The sequence below is a fragment of the Eumetopias jubatus genome, unplaced genomic scaffold (genome assembly GCF_037043125.1).
Source record: "Eumetopias jubatus isolate StellerSeaLion01/CBP00866 unplaced genomic scaffold, mEumJub1_p1.0 scaffold_7, whole genome shotgun sequence".
NCBI classification, from domain to species: Eukaryota; Metazoa; Chordata; class Mammalia; order Carnivora; family Otariidae; genus Eumetopias; species Eumetopias jubatus.
In genome coordinates, this window is record NW_028274813.1 from 134,613,612 (window position 1) to 134,631,973 (window position 18,362).

Sequence of the window (18,362 nt, forward strand, 5' to 3'; positions counted from 1 at the left end):
GGAAGAGGGGATTCAGCCTCTCCCAGTCTCCACTGAGAGAAAAATCCCATTCTGTCCACTTCCCCCAAATAATAACCTACTCAAAAGCAACTAGACCTGTGTGAACGTAAGGCTGGAAAAGAACACCAGGGGCGATCAGATGGAGTGCATCCTCAGCGTGGCTCTTAAATGGCGGGACTAGATACCATGCTCGCCCCATGCCTCTGGAAACAAGGAAAAAAGTGCCGGGACCGGGAGGGAGGAAGTTGAGGGTTTTGGCAGAATTTGGCAGCATTAAAATGGTAACAACCTTGAATGAGTGATGGCCCTTTTACAATTTCGTATGTCCCTAAAAAGGTGAAAGATAGTTTAAAAAAATTCCGTCTCAACGTGGTTTTTGTTTTTGTTGTTTTTATAAAGACCTACGGTGACAGGCAGGTGTTTATGGGGGCAATGTGGGGCCACAGGGAGGGCCAGCCAGTTCCTCACTCTGATCAAAAGGGCGTCCCAGCTGGGCTTGGGCAAAGGTTTTTCCATTAGGAAGCAGAAAGAAAGAGAAAGGTGAGAGAGAGAAGAGGGAGGGAGGGAGACAGGTCTGAGAGAAGTGACGGGGAAAGCGTAAGGAGACTCGATTCTCGAGTGCTCTGTTGCTATTAAGTGTTGTCATTAAGGTTCTTAAAGGCCCGTGTCAGTTAAGGGTTTGGGTAGGGAAATAAAAAGCTGCTTGCATATTGGAAAAAGGAACACCCCAAATGTGTTTACTGCAGACAAGCTGTCTTCCATGGGCAGCACTGGCAGGCCTGAAGATCCACTGAGGTACAGGAGGCTGTGGATAGATTGTTCGGACTCTCCCCCTCCCCCCCCACCCCCACCCCCCCCACCCCCCCACCCCCCCCGCCGCCCAGCGTGCACACACATTACTGTCTGCACGGGAATCGGGAGCCAAGGATCAGCAGGTCGAAGACTGGGGCAGGGGCAAGGCCCTCTCGTTCTTGCGTCCCCCGTTCATGTGCGCGTAAGGCTGTCTCTCGTCGAAGCTGGCTCGGAGAACCAGCACGCCAGGGCCCGGGCCGTTCTCGGCCTTGTGTCCTGAGTGTCTGTCGGGCAGTGGCAGGGAGGACGAGGAGGCGGAGGGGTCCAGGGGGACGCTCTCCATGTTCTCGGGCTCCAGGTCCAGCTCCTCGGGCTCAGGCGGCTTGTTCTCCTCGCTGTAGTAGAAGGACACCTCCCGGAAGCCGGGCTCCATCTCGTCCTTGATGCTGCTGATGATCTCCAGGAAGGAAGGCCTCATCTTGGGGTTGTACTGCCAGCACATGCGCATCAGTTCAAACCTGAGGTGAAGACAGACAGGAGATGCGCCCCGCCGCCAACGGTGGCCGTGGCCGTGGCCGCGCAGCGTCCCGGGCCACTTGCTGTGGTCTCCCCATGATACGTGGGCACGGGAGCGCTGCAGGCGGCACTGCCCCCTGAGACTCGGGTCTTTCTCTCTCGGGGGCCCGAGGGGCCCTCAGCTTCTCCCGTCTCACGTCCCACCATGGCTTTCGCTTTACCCAGGGCCCAGGACCCTCCGGGGGACTAGACCTAAGTGCTCCTCTCCCGGGGAGGACAACTCCAGGTTCACACAACCGTCTGTCGTCATAGGTATTATGGTGACAATGCTAAGGTATAAAAACAGGGGTGCTTGGGTGGCACCATCAGCGGGGCATCCGACTCTCGGCTTCAGCTCAGGCCGTGATCTCAGGGTCGTGGGATCGAGCCCCGCGTCGGGCTCTGCGCTCAGCAGGCAGTCTGCTTGAGATTCTCTCTCTCCCTCTCCCTCTGGCCCTCCCTCCACTCTCTCTCTAAAACAAATCTTTAAAAAAGAAATAAAAACATAGTATTCTATTTAAAGCGTCTCTTATAACCACTGATGGAACCTTATTTCCGGAATTAGAGTGCAGGAAACCTCTGGTGTTTCCGTAGTAAGGGTTAGGGCAGATGGCAGCTCTCCCGACGGTGAGCGCTCTTTTAATCCCGCCTCTGCTGTTTCTGAGCCTCCCCCAGTGGCTGCGGCCAGGCCGGCGGGCCTGCAGAACAGACGGCAGGAGCGCGCCTTCCAAGTCGTCCGGGGCCCTGGCCAGCGCCGGCCAGCCTGCCCGCTGCGCGTGCCGCGACACGCAGCCCGGCCTCCGATCCGGGCTGCCCCTCCGAACTGAGTGACAGTCCTAGTGACGACCTGCAGCCAGAGCCCACCAAGGCAGCAGGGGCCGGCAGGGGTCGGCAGGGCAGGCAGCGAACACAGCGTGACACCCACGCTGGGTCTCACCAGCTGCACCGCAGTGGCACTTGGGCCCCAAACTTCTGCGAAGCCCTCAGAGCCAAGTGGACCACTGGGAGTCTTCCTGGCAACGGGAAGGGGCCCCCCCGAGAGCCGGAAGGAGAAAGGAGGAATGAGGTGGTGCGGCCAGCTGACCTGGGCAGGGGGTGGCTGGGCTTTGACAAGAGTTCGGGGAGGCCGGGGGGGAGGAGGGGATGCTTCTGATTAACCCACAATGCAGACAGACCCAGCTTCGTAGACCTTGGGAGTGGAAAGGAGGGTGACTGAGCAAACATCCAGGCTGGCCCCAGAGCCGGAGGCGGCCACAGTTCCGAGAAGGGACTGGCCAGTGGCCCTTCTAGCTGAAGAGATGCTTTTCAATAAAAATGGCTACATGGAACTCCCCATATTTAGGAAGCACAGAGCACCCCAAATTGGCTTCTAGCCTTCGGGCTGACCACTAGACTGACAGATAATTTGCTTCTGTCTGGGCCCCGGGAAGAAGCCAGGGGACAGGCCAGTGGGACACAGAAACCAGCCTGCAGACAGAAAGCTCCTAAGCTGACGGGGCCAGCTACCTTCAAAGACCTGGGGGAAAAGGTGTCAGGTCGTTGGAGGGAAGGCGACATGACCTTGAGGGAGGGTGGGCACAGGAGCAGGCTTTCCGCCTGTGTTGCTGTTTTTGTAAATCATGTTTTACTGGAACAGCCACGCCCATGTGTTCATAGGTCTGTGGCTGCTCTCAAGGGGGGCCAACTTCTAGTTGAGTAGTTGGAACAGAGACTGGCCAAGGAGCCCAAAATATTCGCTGTGTGGCCCTATATCGAACACGTCTGCTACCTGTGCTCTGGCAGCAAAAGATCTGGACGAAATGTGAAGACCAACTGGATGTTCCCCTCCCAACACAGCCCCGTGCCCTTCAGCCCAGCCGCTAGCCGCGGGCCAGGACTGGCCTCTGCCCCCCCGCGCTCCGAAACGCACACGGGGCGGCGCACGGGGTTTTACACGTGCCGACTGCTTTCATCCTCACAAGTCCGGGGGGCCGGCGCCTGAGACTATATGCCCACTGCGTAGGCGAAGAAGTGGAAGCCCCAAGAGATGACACAGTTTGTCCCAACAGCGAGGGCGGAGTGGGATGGAGAGCTCGGTCAAAGAGCAGGGCTGGGTTCTGACCACCACCTACCTCAGGGAAAGGGGCACTTTCTCAGCCTCAGCAAGAACCACCGTGGTCCCCCCCGCCCCCCAGGAGACCGGTTCCTCTCCTCGAGTCACAAGTGTTGTTGGGGATTTGCACTGATAAACAGGCAGCTCCTGCCTCGGGTCAGATGGCAAACAAGCCTGCGTTCCCTGACCTCCCATTACTGCCCGGGGAGAAGGACTCCCCCCCCCCCCCCCCCGAACAGTACACGAGGCCCCTCTCTATGGCTCCGCCGCGCTCTCCTCTCTGGCTGACCGACCCATCCCCGACTAGAAGCGCGGCTGGGGGCCAGGGCCAGGAGCACGTGATGGGGTGACGGGCCCTGGCTCAGGGCTGCTGCGGCCGGGGGCGGGGGTGCTGAGGAGGTGCCACCAGCCAGCAGGGGAACGACCCGGGGTGACAATAGCACAAACGACCATGTGAGGCCCCACTCACAGCCCTTCCAGGGCTGCCCATAAAAGGAAGTCTTTTTCACTCTGTAGGATTCAAGACCTTGTTTACACTATCTCCACAAGAAAACTTTCCAGTAGACTCTAGAAGGATTTATGGGCTGACAAAGCTCTTCTTTAAAAAAGCCCCATGTTTTACAACTAGTTGGCTCTGGTGAGGCCGAGCTGTCCTTTCCTGAATGCCCCCTTGTGGGGGCCGGGGGGGGTGCGCAGCCCCTTCACCCCCGGGGGTGGGGGAAGAGATGGACCGGAGCTGCTTGCTGCCCTGCCCTGCGGTGAAGCCGCTTAAGGGAGACATGTGTGACCCCAGAGAGCAGCGTGAGGGAAGAGGGACAACTGGCCTGCCCCCTCCCATCTTGCATACAGAGGGGCCTCCAGATTGCCACCCTACTCTCGGCCCTGCTGGACATGCACGCAGGTTGTGAGCACAAGCCAAGACGTGAGAGGCAGCCCAGTCCACGCGGCCACCTTGCAACAAAGACTAGATTCCAGAAAGGCCCGGAAGGGCTGGGTGTGCCCCTTCTCCACCTCCTCCTGGCAGCCTGGGGACAGCCAGGATTGTCCCTTGAGCCTCCTCTCAGCTTGGGCCGGCAGGGGGACACAGCAGGCCTGCCTGACCCCTCACCCCACGCCACTCTGTCTTTGGGCTGAGATCAAACGCAGGGCCCAGTTACCGTGGGACAGCCCATGGTCGCAGCACGGCTAACCACGCGAGGACAGCCATTCCTGACTGTTTGGATTCTACTCCAGCACCCGATTCCCACAAAACCAGCACAGGATCACCAGCGAGGAGGGAGCTTTAATCAGCAAGAGGAAAAAGTGCATTTGAAAACTGCAAAACCCACCAGAGTCTACTGAAACTGTTCCAGACTCATCTATGAGTTGGTGACTCTCTTGGCCAGAAACTTCAAATTCTGTCCTGAGTGCTGTGTACTGAGGACTGGCCCTGGCAAGGGTCTGAACGTGTGACACTGGAAGTTTTATGGAAGACCATTTGGCTTCTTGGCCCAGGGCTTAGACTCCGGCACACCTCTGCTCTATCTGTCCTGCAGCAGTAGAATCCAGCCCTGCTACCCGACTTCTGAGAGCTAGGACCATGCCTTACAGTCAGTCGTCTCTGGGGTGTCAGCAGTCAGCATGTAGCCAGAGGGGCTCAAGGATATTCGTGGTGTAAGTACAGAGATGTGAGATAGGCTTTGTCATCCTTTTAAAATGCGGAACCACCAGCGAACCACAAGTCAAATCTGATCTCGTGCCACTTGTTAAATTAACTCAAACCGAGTCTCGGTGTTAGACTCGCAAGCCTAGACTCTCTGTGGCTTGGACCATGGAGCCTTTCCTCTAAAGCCTTAAGCACACGGCGCCGTTGAGGGGATGGGGACTACTGGCCACTCCAGCGGAGCCTACTTCAACTGCTTGTGGGCATCGCCAAGATGCTGATGCAGAGCTGAGGGCCCCCAGCAGCCACTGCACACCCCACCCCCCACGTTACCCTGCTGGGATCCGCTCAGACCTCTGGAGCCACACAACTGAAGTGGTCTCTCTCCCACTTGGAGGCCCAGCAGGGCTTTGGGGCAACTCCCAAGAGCTCGGCGACTCTCCTCTCCTCTGGGACAAACAGGAGTCCGTTCTTTCAGTGCCTATGTAACAAAAGAACTCCGCTCCCAGAACACTCCTTTACCTAAGCTCATCAGTAAGTTCAGGACAACACAGACACTCCCCATACAACCAACTCGCCTCCTTTCATTTTGTTATCTTCTTAGAAGGGAGAACAGTTTGCCACAGGGGTTCTGGATGGCGAAGCAGAAATGCCTCGTGAATTAAACATTTAATATCCAACGGTAACCTCTCCATGTGAATTTCCTGGTCACTCCGTGCTGGGAACAGGAAGTTTACCGCTTTTCCCATGGCAGGTGGGCTGCTTCCCAGGCATATTAAATTAATATCAAAACTCCAGTCACCAGGAGGTAGGTCAACTTCAGGAGTCCCACAAGTTTCTCAGCGGCCAACACTTATCTGAGTCAAAGAGAAAGCTCAAAAAACAATACCTCTCCTCCCACCACCCCCAAACCACGTGAACGAAACACACACCTGGTTTCTCGGTCTGTCTCTAAGCTTGCCACAACACCCCAGGTTCTAGCCACCGCCTCTGTTCTGCACCAGACACTTGGATGCAAATTCAGTGGGCATCACTCCTCATACTCCATTACTTAGATTTCTGCTCTGAAGGAAGATTTTTCTCTTAATGGGCTGACAAGAATAGAGTGACTACACTGTTCAGACAGAACAGTACCTGTGAGAGAAACTGGGAGTCAGTGGGCTGTGGTAGCCAGCCCCCGGGGACCCCCACCTCCTGGTATGCATGCCCCCTGTAATCCACCATGTCACAGAGGGCTGCCCCTTGAGGTTAGGCCATAAAGGCCACTGTGGCTTCTGCTCTGCCCTGGAATCACTTGCTCTTGGGCAGGGTGGGCAAGCTACAGGCGCCCATGGCCCAAATCTACCCTACGGGCCGATTTTGTAAGCCCTAGGAGCTAAGAATGGTTTCTATATTTAAAAGTGGTTGAAAAAAAATCAAAATAAGAATAATATTTTGTGACGTGAAAATTATGGGAAATTCAAACTTCAGTATCCCCAAATCAAGTTGTGTGGGGGCACAGCCATGGCTCGATCACATGGTATCTGTGGCTGCTTTGGTGCTATGACAGAGGTGAGTGGCTGTCATTGGGACCATATAGGCCCCTGGAGCTGAAAATATTTCCTCTCTGCCCTTCTAGAGGAAGCGTCTGCTGAGCCCTGCTTGAGGAGAAGCCCACTGCCTGGCACTTGGCCGCACGGGTATGCCACCCTGGAAGTGGGTCCCAGCCCCAGTCAGGCCTTCTGCTGACTGCAGCCCTGGCCAAGAGACTCGGAGCCCGAGCCGTTCAGCCAAGCCGCTCCCGGCTTCCCAGCCTTCGGAAACTCCGTGGGATGGCAAATGCTTATCGTTGTTTTAAACTATTAGGTTTGGGATAATGTTGTACTGTAATAAAAAACTGGCACAGGTCGGGAGAGGGAGTGTTTCCACGGTAGGCAAGAAAATGCACTAAGTGACCTTTTTTTTTTCCTTTTAAACTAAGTGCCTTTTGAGTCTCTTCTAACTTTGGGTCCTGAAGTCTGAAGAGGCTAATTGGGAAGGTTCTCGAGGGACCTGGGAAACCCCGTTGCCTCCCACCCTGTCTCAGCCACCCCCCAGCCCCCGCCATATGCACTGCCCTCTGAGAAGTAGAGTCTCCTGTCACTGGTGGGCCTACTCTGAGCCCCATGTCTAGGACCATGCAAATTTCCTACTCTAGGCCCATGCTCAGATGATCAGTGGGTTCCCCTGCCCCCAACACACACACACACACACACACACACACTCACACCGATGCAAGGATGCTGCTTTCCCTATGGCAGTCGTGGGTCCTCTTTCTTAATTCCGTGCAAACTGTCTGTGGGATAGAACAGGCTTCAGCTGAACAAACATTCAGAAGCAGCAGTTACAGGGCATAGGGCCCAGCTAATGTACTCTGCAGCACAGGGGTGCTACACCGAGTCTCCCCCAGCCCGTGGGCCCTGCAGCTGCGCAGTCAGGGCCATGGGAACAAGGCCTCCCACGTCTACGTGGAGCTGGGGAGGTTCAGTCTTGGTAGCAACCAAGTCCTTCAGAAAAAAACACAAAACCGTGGTTTGTTGACAGACAGTGGTTTCTGCTTCCCAAGCTGTGGCAGCCAGACCCTAAGATGCTCCCCAAGATTCCTGCCCCGGGTGTAAATGCGTCATGTAACCCCTCACCTGAATGTGGGTTGGACTAAGGAAGATGATGGGATTTCACTCAGTTATTTTAGTTTTCTCATCCGTGGACTCTGAGTTAACCAAAAGGGAGATTATCTGGGGGTAGATGTGGCTTAATCGGGTAAAACAAATGGTAAAAGCAACAGAGAGATGCTCTTGCTGGCTCTGAAGAAGGAAGCTGCTCCGGTGGGAGAAGACCCACTCTCTGGAAGGACCCCAGTCCGCAGCCTCAGGGCTGAGGTCCTGCGGACAACCTGAAGGGCGTGGAAGAGGGAGGCCCAGAGCCTCAGATGATGGCGGCCCCAGCCTACATCTGATTTCAGTCTGGTGAGACTGAGCAGAGGGGCCAGCACACCTGTGTCTGGATTCCTGACCCAAGGAAACTGGTGAGAGATTCAAATGAGTGACGCTTTCACGACTGTTGAGGCCAGTTTCCCTGGTACCCAGCTGACATGGTATCCGACTCATATTTGCAAACCATCCCGCCACTCTGAGGCCCCAGCCTGAGGCAGTGCTCCCTTGAGGCAGATCTAGGGGTCTTCCACATAGACACGGAGACAACCAACCACTCCTCTGGGATCCAAACATGTCCTGAAAAGCACTTCTGGAAAATTCCAGAATTGGTCCTGAGAAACTCCCTTCTACCCATTGGGATCCAGAAGAATCTCTGAGCCCCACCTTAACGTGCCTGTGGAAACCAAGTGTATCGCCGCCTACCTGTGCCCGTCCCTGCCCTGCCCCCGACGACCCAGCCGCAGAACACCTTCGCACCCTCCTCTGACTCGTTCCTCCTGTGCACAGACAACGCGGCCCTTTTGCCTTCCGCAGCTCTGACCTCCGCCAACAGAGGGGTCCTAAGAACGCCGAGCAGTGAGGCCCAGGACGCATCATGGACGCTCTGCCCTTATCGGACAAATCTCAGGAACATGACGCTGAATGTTTTTTGTTAAAAAGAAGTGCCAGTGCCAAACCGCCAGCGCCCAAAGCTGGGCGTGCCCAGGGCTGTGTCTGCAGGGAGGTCAGCTGAACCTCGAGCCAGGTGCCCCTTGGGTCACTGCATGAAGCTCCGGAGAGCATGTGGTTTTCATGGCTTAGGACTTTCATCAGCACTTAGCAGGGAAGAAACCCGAGGGAGCCCCTGTGGCGGCGGCGTGCGCGGGCCACCATCGCGCTCAGTGCCAGCCATTACATCGGAACCAGAAGCATAAGGGAGATGGGGTGAAACTGGGGCAGCTCCACGAAGGCACGGGTTCCTGCCATCAGGATGACCCACTCCTAAACGGCCTCCTGGCCGTCACGGCACCTGCAGGGCCCGAGAGACTGGCTCTCAGAACCCCTCACCACCCCCGCCCCCGGGGGTCACTGATCAGGGAACTGGGAGGGGGAGCGGCGGGGGCCCAGGAGGTACGTACAGCATGTCAGGGCAGTTGTCCGGCTTGTCCAGAAGACCGCCCTCCATAACGAAGCGAAGGACCTGCTCGTTGGACAAGCCCTGGTAGGGCTGCTCGGCCAGCGTGGCGATCTCCCAGAGCACGACGCCGAAGGACCTACGGGACACAGGGAAAAACGTGAGGGCTCAGAAAGCCGAGGGCAGACCACGCAGCCCTTGCCTGCCCAGCACCCCCCGGCCCCGGGTGCCAAGCGACTGTCCGCTGAGCGGCAGCTGAGCGCCTCCTGCAGTGTGCCCGGCACTGTCTTCTGCGGTTGCTGCTCATGTTCCCCGCACAGGAGACGCAGCCCCCAGGCATGGTGGAGGAAGCCGGAGTGGAGGGGGTTTGCCGGGTCCCCCGAAGGGCTAGGAAGCACCTGCACGCTCACGTGAAGGCCAGACAAGCTGAGCTGAGGGCCCCAGCCAGGCCGCCGGCAGGGCAGTGTCTCCCAAACGTGCTCTATCCTGTCATCAAAGGCAGATCCCCAAGCCCTGCCGGGACCCTGGTATAGTGGGCTCGCATGCAGCCTGCCACAGCCAAGCCCGTCACGCACTCCCCCACTGTGGAAACTTGTGCGCAAGGAGCTCTCAGTGCTGCCTGCGGAGTAGCGTCTCCTGGTGAGTTTTTAAAACACACCGATGCCTGGGGTCCTGGATCACAGTTCTCATTTCATTGGTGTGCAGTGTTGGAAAGCTCACCGGGGATCTCCCAGGTCCGGTGGGGCCGGTGGGGAGAGAAGCCCCACGGGGGCTGGGGTTGCGGCTGGCCTGTGGAAGGCTCAGTCTCAGGACGGGGGGTGGTGGGGGGAAGCGAGGAGGGCAGTACTGGCTGGTTATGGGGCTCACGGGCCGCCAGGCATCCTTAAGCAGGGTTTAGCCCAGGCGCAAAAGGGGCTGAGGAGTCAATTCAGCAAGGGGAGCAGTGAGCAATTCTGCCAAGCATGCAGTTTTGCCTGTTGGTTTAGAAGATCCAACTACTGGAAAACAAATGAAAATATATATACACGCACATAGAAAGTTCAGGTGGATAATGTTGAAAAAAGCGATGCTGTAATCTGCAAAATAAAGGTGACTTCCCAACACACGCTGCCATCTTGCACACATTTTCCTCGGCCTATTTGCCTTTACATTCGGTTCATTTCAGCAGAATAAAGCAGGCTCGTCAGCAGCCAACGGCCCAAGGGGCTTCCGACGGAACCCGGCAAGGCCAGGGGCGCGGGCAGAGCCGCACCGAACATTCTGGGGCCCGGCACTTCCCACGGAGAGCTCTCGGGCCAGGAGTGCCTCCGACTCTGTACCAGAATGTTCTATTCATTGCCTCAGCTATAGCTCCTTTGCCATGAACAAAAGGTTTCTGTGCAAATTGGTACTAAGAGCAGATGTGAGACACAAATATAGAATCTTAGCGGAGGATTGACCCAGCCAAGATCCTTTTTAATTTCCAGTGACCAAGAAACAGTCTTCAGTATTGCACAAGAGATCCAGAAAAGCCAAAGACCCAGAGGCCTCGGTGCGGCGTTTGGAGGCTGGGGCCCAGGGCAGCTAGCTTCTCTATCAGCTTCGGCGGCGGGGGAGTGGGGGGAGACACACACGTCCCGCGGGGCTACGGCTCCTCACCGTCCCGTCGGCTAGGCAGGACAGCCCAGGAAACGACAAGCTTGCTGTTTTTACTGGCTGTGGGCCTCGCCTGAGGGGTCACCTGAGAGCACGGTTCCCTCGCAGAGCCACACGCCTTGCACAGGCTGCAGCAGCCCGGCCTTGCTCACCAGCGCCCGCAGCGACCCTTTCTGCCGCGGGTGCTCGGCCTCAAGCTCCCGGCCCCTTGGCTACCCAGGAACTTCCCGTGTTGCGACCTCACGCCTGTCCCGCAGCCCTGCTCTTCTGGTCCCACTTGAGCAGTCCACCCCAGGTCCTCCATCCCTTGGCCTCGTCGGGGCCCAGCACCGTGCCCGTGGTCCCCCTCACCGGGCCAACAGTACCCCCCGTTTGGGTGCTGGCACCTGACTCCACTGCCTTACTCTCCAGCTAACATGAACATCTTATTTTATTTTATTTTTTAAGATTTTTATTTATTTATTCGACAGAAAGACACAGCACGAGAGAGAGCACAAGCAGGGGCAGAGGGAGAGGGAGAAGCAGGCTTCCCGCTGAGCAGGGAGCCCGATGCGGGGCTCGATCCCAGGACCCTGGGATCACGACCTGAGCCGAAGGCAGAAAGGAGCGTACCGACTGAGCCAACCAGGCGCCCCAAACGTGAACATTTTAAAACACAGTGCCAGGTCACGCTCCTGTGACACGCTTCCTTCAGAAGCTTTACATGTCTTCATAGAACCTGAAGGATCAGGCCCAAGCCCCTAATACAACGTTGGTCTGAGGCCTTACTTGGTCTCTCTCTACCCTAATTCCCTCAAGGGAGTCCTGCTGGCCTCCACAGGCAGCGAGCCCAGTCCTGCCGCCAGGGCTCCCCCCCCCCGACCCCCCACAACATTCCCACTGCCTGGAACCTGCACCCTCATGTCCCCATCGGTGACAATTCATACTTTAGGGTGCCCTACGACTCCATCTCTTCCGGCTAGGCTTCCGTGACTCTAGCCTGTCAGGATCGCTTCCTCTTCCCCGTAAGACTTCACCCCTCAAGGACAGGGAGCATGTCTCCAGTCACCCTGTTCTTGCACACGCCGAGCATGTCCTGAGCCTCATCAGGTCCTCGTGATCACACCCGTGAAATAACACAGCAGGTAAGACGCCCGGCTCTCCCCCAGATGCCTTCCCTGGAGTGACTCTCGTGTGACATCCGTGTCGCTTGTCAGCGAGGGCCACTTAATGCTGGAGTCTGGTCATCCTTCACAGGATGTGACCAGCTGTATGGAGTCTAATGGACGGAGGCCGAACCATCTCTACCCAACACCAGGATGGCCCCTGGGGCATCACCACTTGTCACAGGGGCCGTTTAAACACTGATCAAGCTCCTGCAGACCCTGTAGGGCATGTAGACATTCCTAAACACACCTCACCCCTCACCTCACAGATGGAGCAACCAAAGCCCATCGTTTGGGATGAGACGTCCCATGGTTTGACCAAGGCCACACAGCCAATCAGAAATAGGCAAAACCCATGTGTTTTTCAAAGCAGGTAATTTGCCATGTGGCACTGGTATTAATGCCATCATATAAAACCAAGTCATGAATTTTGTGGACACATTTCTTCCTGAAACACTGGACAAATGCCTTTGTGTGACACCTTTCCTCATTATGAGCACTGTTCTCCCCCAGAGAAGGGACAACTTGCTGTGAATCTCACAGGTCAGTGCCAGTGCTGCCTGGGGTCAGCATTAAGCAACTACGCCTCAGCACACCAAGACGGGATCGGGTCAGTGTCCCACCCGCCAGCAACTCAAGACCTACAGAGAGATCCACGTTCCCTGCTCTCATTCATTAGCCACTAAAGAAGCAAATGATTATAAGTGCGTGCAACCAGCCCTCGATATTTGTGGCAGTTTGGAAACCTTAGTGAGTCAAGACATGAAGACTATTGTAGGCTGATCCAGATGCCCAGGAAGGGAACACACTCGTGTCTTCTAACCCAAAGGCTGGGATACAGCGCTACCGAGGAGCTGTAGAAGGAGCCAACACAGTGTCCAAGAGCCTGGAAATAAAATCTCAAAGGGCCACAGAAAAATATGGAAATGTCCAAACTAGAGAAAAGTGACTACTTCCTTGTGACTCCAAGGCCCATCTTATCAAAACCAGAGCAGGGTGCGCACTGTGCCACAGAGAAGGGTCAGCAGGTATCGCCAAGAGACGGATGTAGGCATAATAGGAGCAAGACCTGCAAAGAACAAGGATGTCTTAAGAAGTAGGGTGGTCTGTTTTTGTGAGGGAGGGAGTAAGCAGTCCCTAGAGATGTGAGCAGAAGCTCAACAACTAGCTGTCAAAGGTGCCATGGATGGGACCTGAGGGCTGGACGTGACCACAGGGATACCGCCCAAAACTGAGATTCTGGGTCTCCTTTACAAAGTCAAATAAAATTCTTTGTCTCTCTTTCTAGATTTTCAACTGTTTAGGAATGACTATGCTATGGAACACATTCTAAAATGATTGGGGCACCTGGGTGGCTCAGTCAGCTAAGCGTCTGCCTCTGGCTCAGGTCATGATCCCGGGGTCCTGGGATCGAGCCCCCCGTGGGGCTCCCTGCTCAGCGGGGAGTCTGCTTCTCCCTCTCCCTCTGCTGCTTCCCCTGCTTGTGCTCACTCACTCTCTCTGTCAAATAAATAAAATCTTAAAAAAAAAAAAGAAGAAAGGCCTTTAAAAAAATGATTTCCATTCTTTCGACAGGGAAAGCTTTAAATTCTAGGCAGCTGAGAAACCTTCCATATTCACCAACGTCCCGGCTGGCCTACCCTACCTACCTGAGTTACCCTCAAAGGCTGTGTTAAAAAAAAACAAAAATCTAAAGTACTCAATGCCTGGACACTGAATGGAATGAATACCAAATACTCACTCTTGTTTATATAAATATATTATTGGTTCATAACATCCATGCCATCAAGTGGGAGAACACTGGCATTATATGTCCCTTCGTTGCTGCTTGTCGCAATCATTGCTAACCAGACTTTGAGCAAAATTAGCCCGGAGACATTAATAACTCTAGTTTTATCTTCCTATTCTGCCCCTTGTTTTCCCTGACTCTCACAGCTTTTTCTATTTTATCACACTGTAAGCTGACCTCGGAGCTTTTGGAGGTATGGAGGCTAGAATAATCAGACACATGAACAGACCCAGGCCTGTCCTCCCCCCATCATCTCTACATCTAAAAATGACGGTGAGCACTTTGACTTGACAGCAAAGAGATAAGTATCTTGGACAGGCTGATTGCAAAACAGGTCTCCTACGTGAACTCGAGAGGCAATCGCGCTTTGCCGGGTCATATTCAAATGCTATTTCCAATTTGCACCTGTCTTCAAAGTAAGATCCAAGGCCCTCGAACTGTGAAAGGTTCACGAGGTTATAAAAAAAGACGATGTCGGTCACTATTTAAATAGCTCCTCTATGTGGTCATCCAGGCATTTGGAGTAAACAATATCATTTCTGTAACACATCAGCAATGGGACCTCCTGAGAGGACAGCCAAGAAACTAGCTGATGTGCTAGAAGGTAGATGTGCCAGGACCTCGGCCTGCCAAGGACCTCAGTTGTATTTTAGAGCCTGACCTCCTCTCTACAATGTTGCTGATGAATCACAATGAACAGTACTACTGAGAGTCCTCTGCACTCCTCAGCTGGTAAGCTTTTGACACCAAGATACATTTATTATTAAGGAAGACATTTTGCTTTCCATACCACGCCTGGGTCAACGATGATGGTGCCCACGGAAAAAGGACAGACAGCAGATGGGAAGGAGAAAACACATCCAGACTTGTGAGCTTTGGGTCTAAATAAAGTAACGTCTGCAATCTGAAGTTTTAATTAGGTAAGGCAGCCGCACACACACACACAGTGGCTGTTGGGAAAGAGAAAGAGAGCAGGCAGGCAGGGGAGAGGTGAAATTCTCGGACTCCTAGTGCCCTGTCTCCAGGGCTCCTGGCCGCTTAGTGAGCAGCTAAGGATCGAAAGAAATGTTGGTCCTATAAATTCTTTAGATCCCACAAATGCCCTCAGCTAGCCTGCCCACAACAGGAACCCTTAGACAACACAGCAGTGTGGCCCACATAACACTTATTAGCCGAAGCTCAAAATGGGGTAAGAGTGAACAGAAAACAGGAGAAAAATAAAGCCCTTGAGACTGAGCCAATGGGATCTGTGGAGGCTGAAGGGCTCCGGGTTTGTGGTATAGGAAAAGTCTCTCATACCAGACGTCGGAGTGAGTAGTGAAGACTCCATCCTTGAGAGACTCGGGGGACATCCAGCGCACAGGCAGCAACCCCTTTCCTCCTTTCCGGTAATAGTCTGTCTCGTAGATGTCTCTCGTCATACCGAAATCTGTAAGGTGGAGAGAAGGCGCCAGAGTGACATACTCTGAGCAGCTCTCAGGGCAGAAGCAAAGATGTCCCGTCCCTGCTGCAAGGGAGGGCCCTACACCCACATCCAAGGGGGAGCCGCACTTTAAGGAGGCTGGACCTCAGTGTTTGCAGTTGTATAAGGCAGAATCAGTAAGGCATAACTGATTAATCACATGACAAAGAAATACCAAGAAATCTTGGCTTTCAAATGTTTATAATTTGACTCTTTAAAAAAGCTAATTCCAGAGGAGCCTGGGTGGCTTAGTTGGTTAAGCGTCGGACTCTTGATTTCGGCTCAGGTCATGATCTCATGGTCGTGAGATGGAACCCCGAGTTGGGCTCCGCACTCAGCAGGGAGTGTGCTTGAGATTCTCTCTCTCCCTCTCCCTTTTTCCCTCCCCCTGCTCTCTAATAAATAATCTTTTAAAAAAAGTTAATTCCAAATAAATAGTTAATTTCTTTATTCATTTAAAATGAGAAGCAGTTACACATTATCAAGTCTTACAGTTTATCAAGAAAATATGTACTGTGTAGACCAAAGGTGACTTATATATGGTTTTAAAACCTGGCGAAATAAAAAAGGGCATGTTGACTCTTATTTACTCGGTAGCACTGCCCCACTGCCAGAGGAAATAAAATAGTTTTGCTGCTTAATATGGGGGAAAATATTGAAAGTACAAATTCACAGGGAAAAAAAGTACCCAGTAAGATGCCTAGGAGATGCTATTTACTAGGCCCCTGGAGCTATTACTCAATAATGTTTTTCAACATAATACTCCTACTCATTTTTGAAAATTTCTTCCATTTTCCATGTCTCTAGAAGATGTCACATAATTACATTTGATGGCAGGCTTGCTTTATAATCCTAAATTATTGCTTCTTTGTCAGATTTTGATTTTCCACTCAATCATACAACCTTTTCTTACAGGGACTCTTCCGTTCACCTTCCCAGGAGAAAGGGCTGCTCTCCCCTCTAAAATGTTCATTCATGTCTCTAACTGTGCCACAAAGTGGTGAGGCTACAAAGCAAACATAGGGAATAAAGTTCCTCGGACATTAACCAACACAATTTACTTGTACTGAGCTGAGGGCCATCGAACTGCCTCTGGTAAAATTACCTGTCATGTTTGTAATCCATGAGACACTGGGCATAGGAAAAACAGGGTTTTTGAACCCTAGTGAAGAATAAAAATGAAATGTTGAAATCTTATCTCAGAATTAATCCAGGGACATGCAAATGAGAAGACTTGCCTTTACTTGCACAAAAAGGACAAAAAAAAAAAAAAAAAAAAGGAAATCCCAGAAAAAGAACACAAGCTATTTCTTAACACAAAAGAAAAATTTCAAATTTTAGTGAGAAAAACCATAAGTACAAAGAAAACGGCACGATAAATGTGCTGCCTGGTTAAACGGCAAATATGGTCCTTGCTGACTTGGACTTCAAATGGCAAGTGGCACAATAGCTCTCCCACTGTGATGTGAAACCAGGAAGAGAGTAGCCTGACCCGAGCTCCTGCATGTGCCAGGGAGAGGGTAGGAAGCACGATGCCAACGGCCGGAGGAACCAAACATCTACTGAGGACCTGCCCCATGCCAGCCATGCGCTTAGAGCTTCCCTGCACCCACTTCTTCCCACCATCTCATGGGTCTGCTGTATCAGCATGCCCATTTCAGAGGGACAGAAACTGAGGCTCACAGAACTTAAGGCACTTGGCCCGAGTCTTATCTGTTATTGGCAGAACCAGGATTTAAGCTCAGGCCTTCCGGGTTCCCTAGTGCTGGGGAAGGGGAGCTGGTTAGCATCTCTGTGGGAACAATCTGAGTCCCCATGAAAAAGGGAGGGGAATGGAAAGGGAAGGGGGAAGTGAGCAGGAAGCACAAACAAAGCCCAGACAGCAGCCAGGGAGGCTCTTCCTTGGAAACCCTGGAGCATGACAGCCTCTTGAGCTTCAAGGGGCACCAGATGTGTGGATGCTTCAAAGGGCCAAATCCAGGGACACACTGGTGGCTCCTGAGTAATTCTGATGACTAAGGGATGTTTACTTTATGATGTGGTTCCATTCATCATCTCTGTCTCCTACAAATGAAAAATCACCCCTCATTTATAACTATTCTGGAGAGGATACTCATTGTTCACAACTAAAGGGCCAAAATAGTTCATTCAAAATCACTGCTAAAGAAAAAAATTATTGCTAAGGAAAGGTGAGCATTTCCAGAATAGCTCAAGAGCTAGACAAAAAGGTTAGTTTTATTTTACTTTATTATTATTTTTTCTGTACTTTGAATATATCATGCCATTCCCTTCAGGCCTGCAAGGTTTCTGTTGAAAAATCAGCTTATAGTTTTACGGGTTTCCCTTGTATGTAACTGTTTTCTTTTTTTTTTCTTGCTGCTTTTAAAATTCTCTTTATCACTACTTTTAGCCATTTTAATATTATGTATCTTGTCGTGGACCTCCTTGGGCTGATTTTGTTGGGGGCTGTCTCTGCTTCCTCGGTCTATTTCCTTCCCCAGTTTGGGGACGTTTTCAGCTATTATTTCTTCAAATAAATTTTCTTTCTCTTCTCCTTCTGGAATCCCTATAATGTGAATGTTACATTTGATGGTGTCGCTGACTTCCTTTAACCTCTCCTTTTTCCTGTTCCATTTGGTTGCTTTCCATTACTCTCTCTTCTAGCTCATTGATCTGTTCTTCTGCCTCCTCTACTTCTTATTCTCTCTAGTGTATTTTTAATTTCAGTTATTGAGTTCTTCATCTCTGATTGCTTCTTTGGTATATTTCGTATCACTTTGTTGAAGGTCTCAAATGAGATCCTCCACTCTTCTCAAGTCCAGTGAGTATCTTTATGACGATTCCTTTGAATTCTCTATCAGGCATATTGCTCATCTCTGATTTGTTTAGCTCTGTTGCTGTGATTCGGTCCCGTTCTTTCGTTTGGGACATATTCCTCTGCCCCCTCATTTTGTCTAACTCTCTGTGTCTGTTTTTATGTGTTGGGAAAGTCAGCAAAGTCAAAGAGGTTAATTTTAAATAGATTTTGAATGTAAAGTGTCCCCTACAGTTTCTCAGGATAAATATTTGATGTTTTTCTGAACCATCATCATCTCATAGTAGGAAGATAAAGGTTCTGGTAAGAGCAGGTGTTTTCCTGAGCAGCCCCGAGGTTGTACGTGGGTCTTGTTCTGTTTTTCTTTAAT

At 52.6% G+C, this 18,362-nt stretch overlaps 1 protein-coding gene across 1 annotated transcript in view; it reads right to left on the reverse strand.

Annotated features, from left to right (window-relative positions):
- Positions 1 to 883: 883 nt before the first annotated feature.
- The window catches only part of IGF1R (insulin like growth factor 1 receptor), a 289,241-nt gene continuing 271,762 nt past the window's right edge, over positions 884 to 18,362 (reverse strand). The window contains exons 19-21 of the mRNA XM_028122787.2: positions 15,015 to 15,144; positions 9,151 to 9,285; positions 884 to 1,310 (exon numbers count right to left, since the gene is read on the reverse strand). Coding sequence (XP_027978588.1) covers positions 929 to 1,310; positions 9,151 to 9,285; positions 15,015 to 15,144 — 647 coding nt within the window. The 3' untranslated portion in view covers positions 884 to 928. The remainder of the gene's footprint in view (positions 1,311 to 9,150; positions 9,286 to 15,014; positions 15,145 to 18,362) is intronic.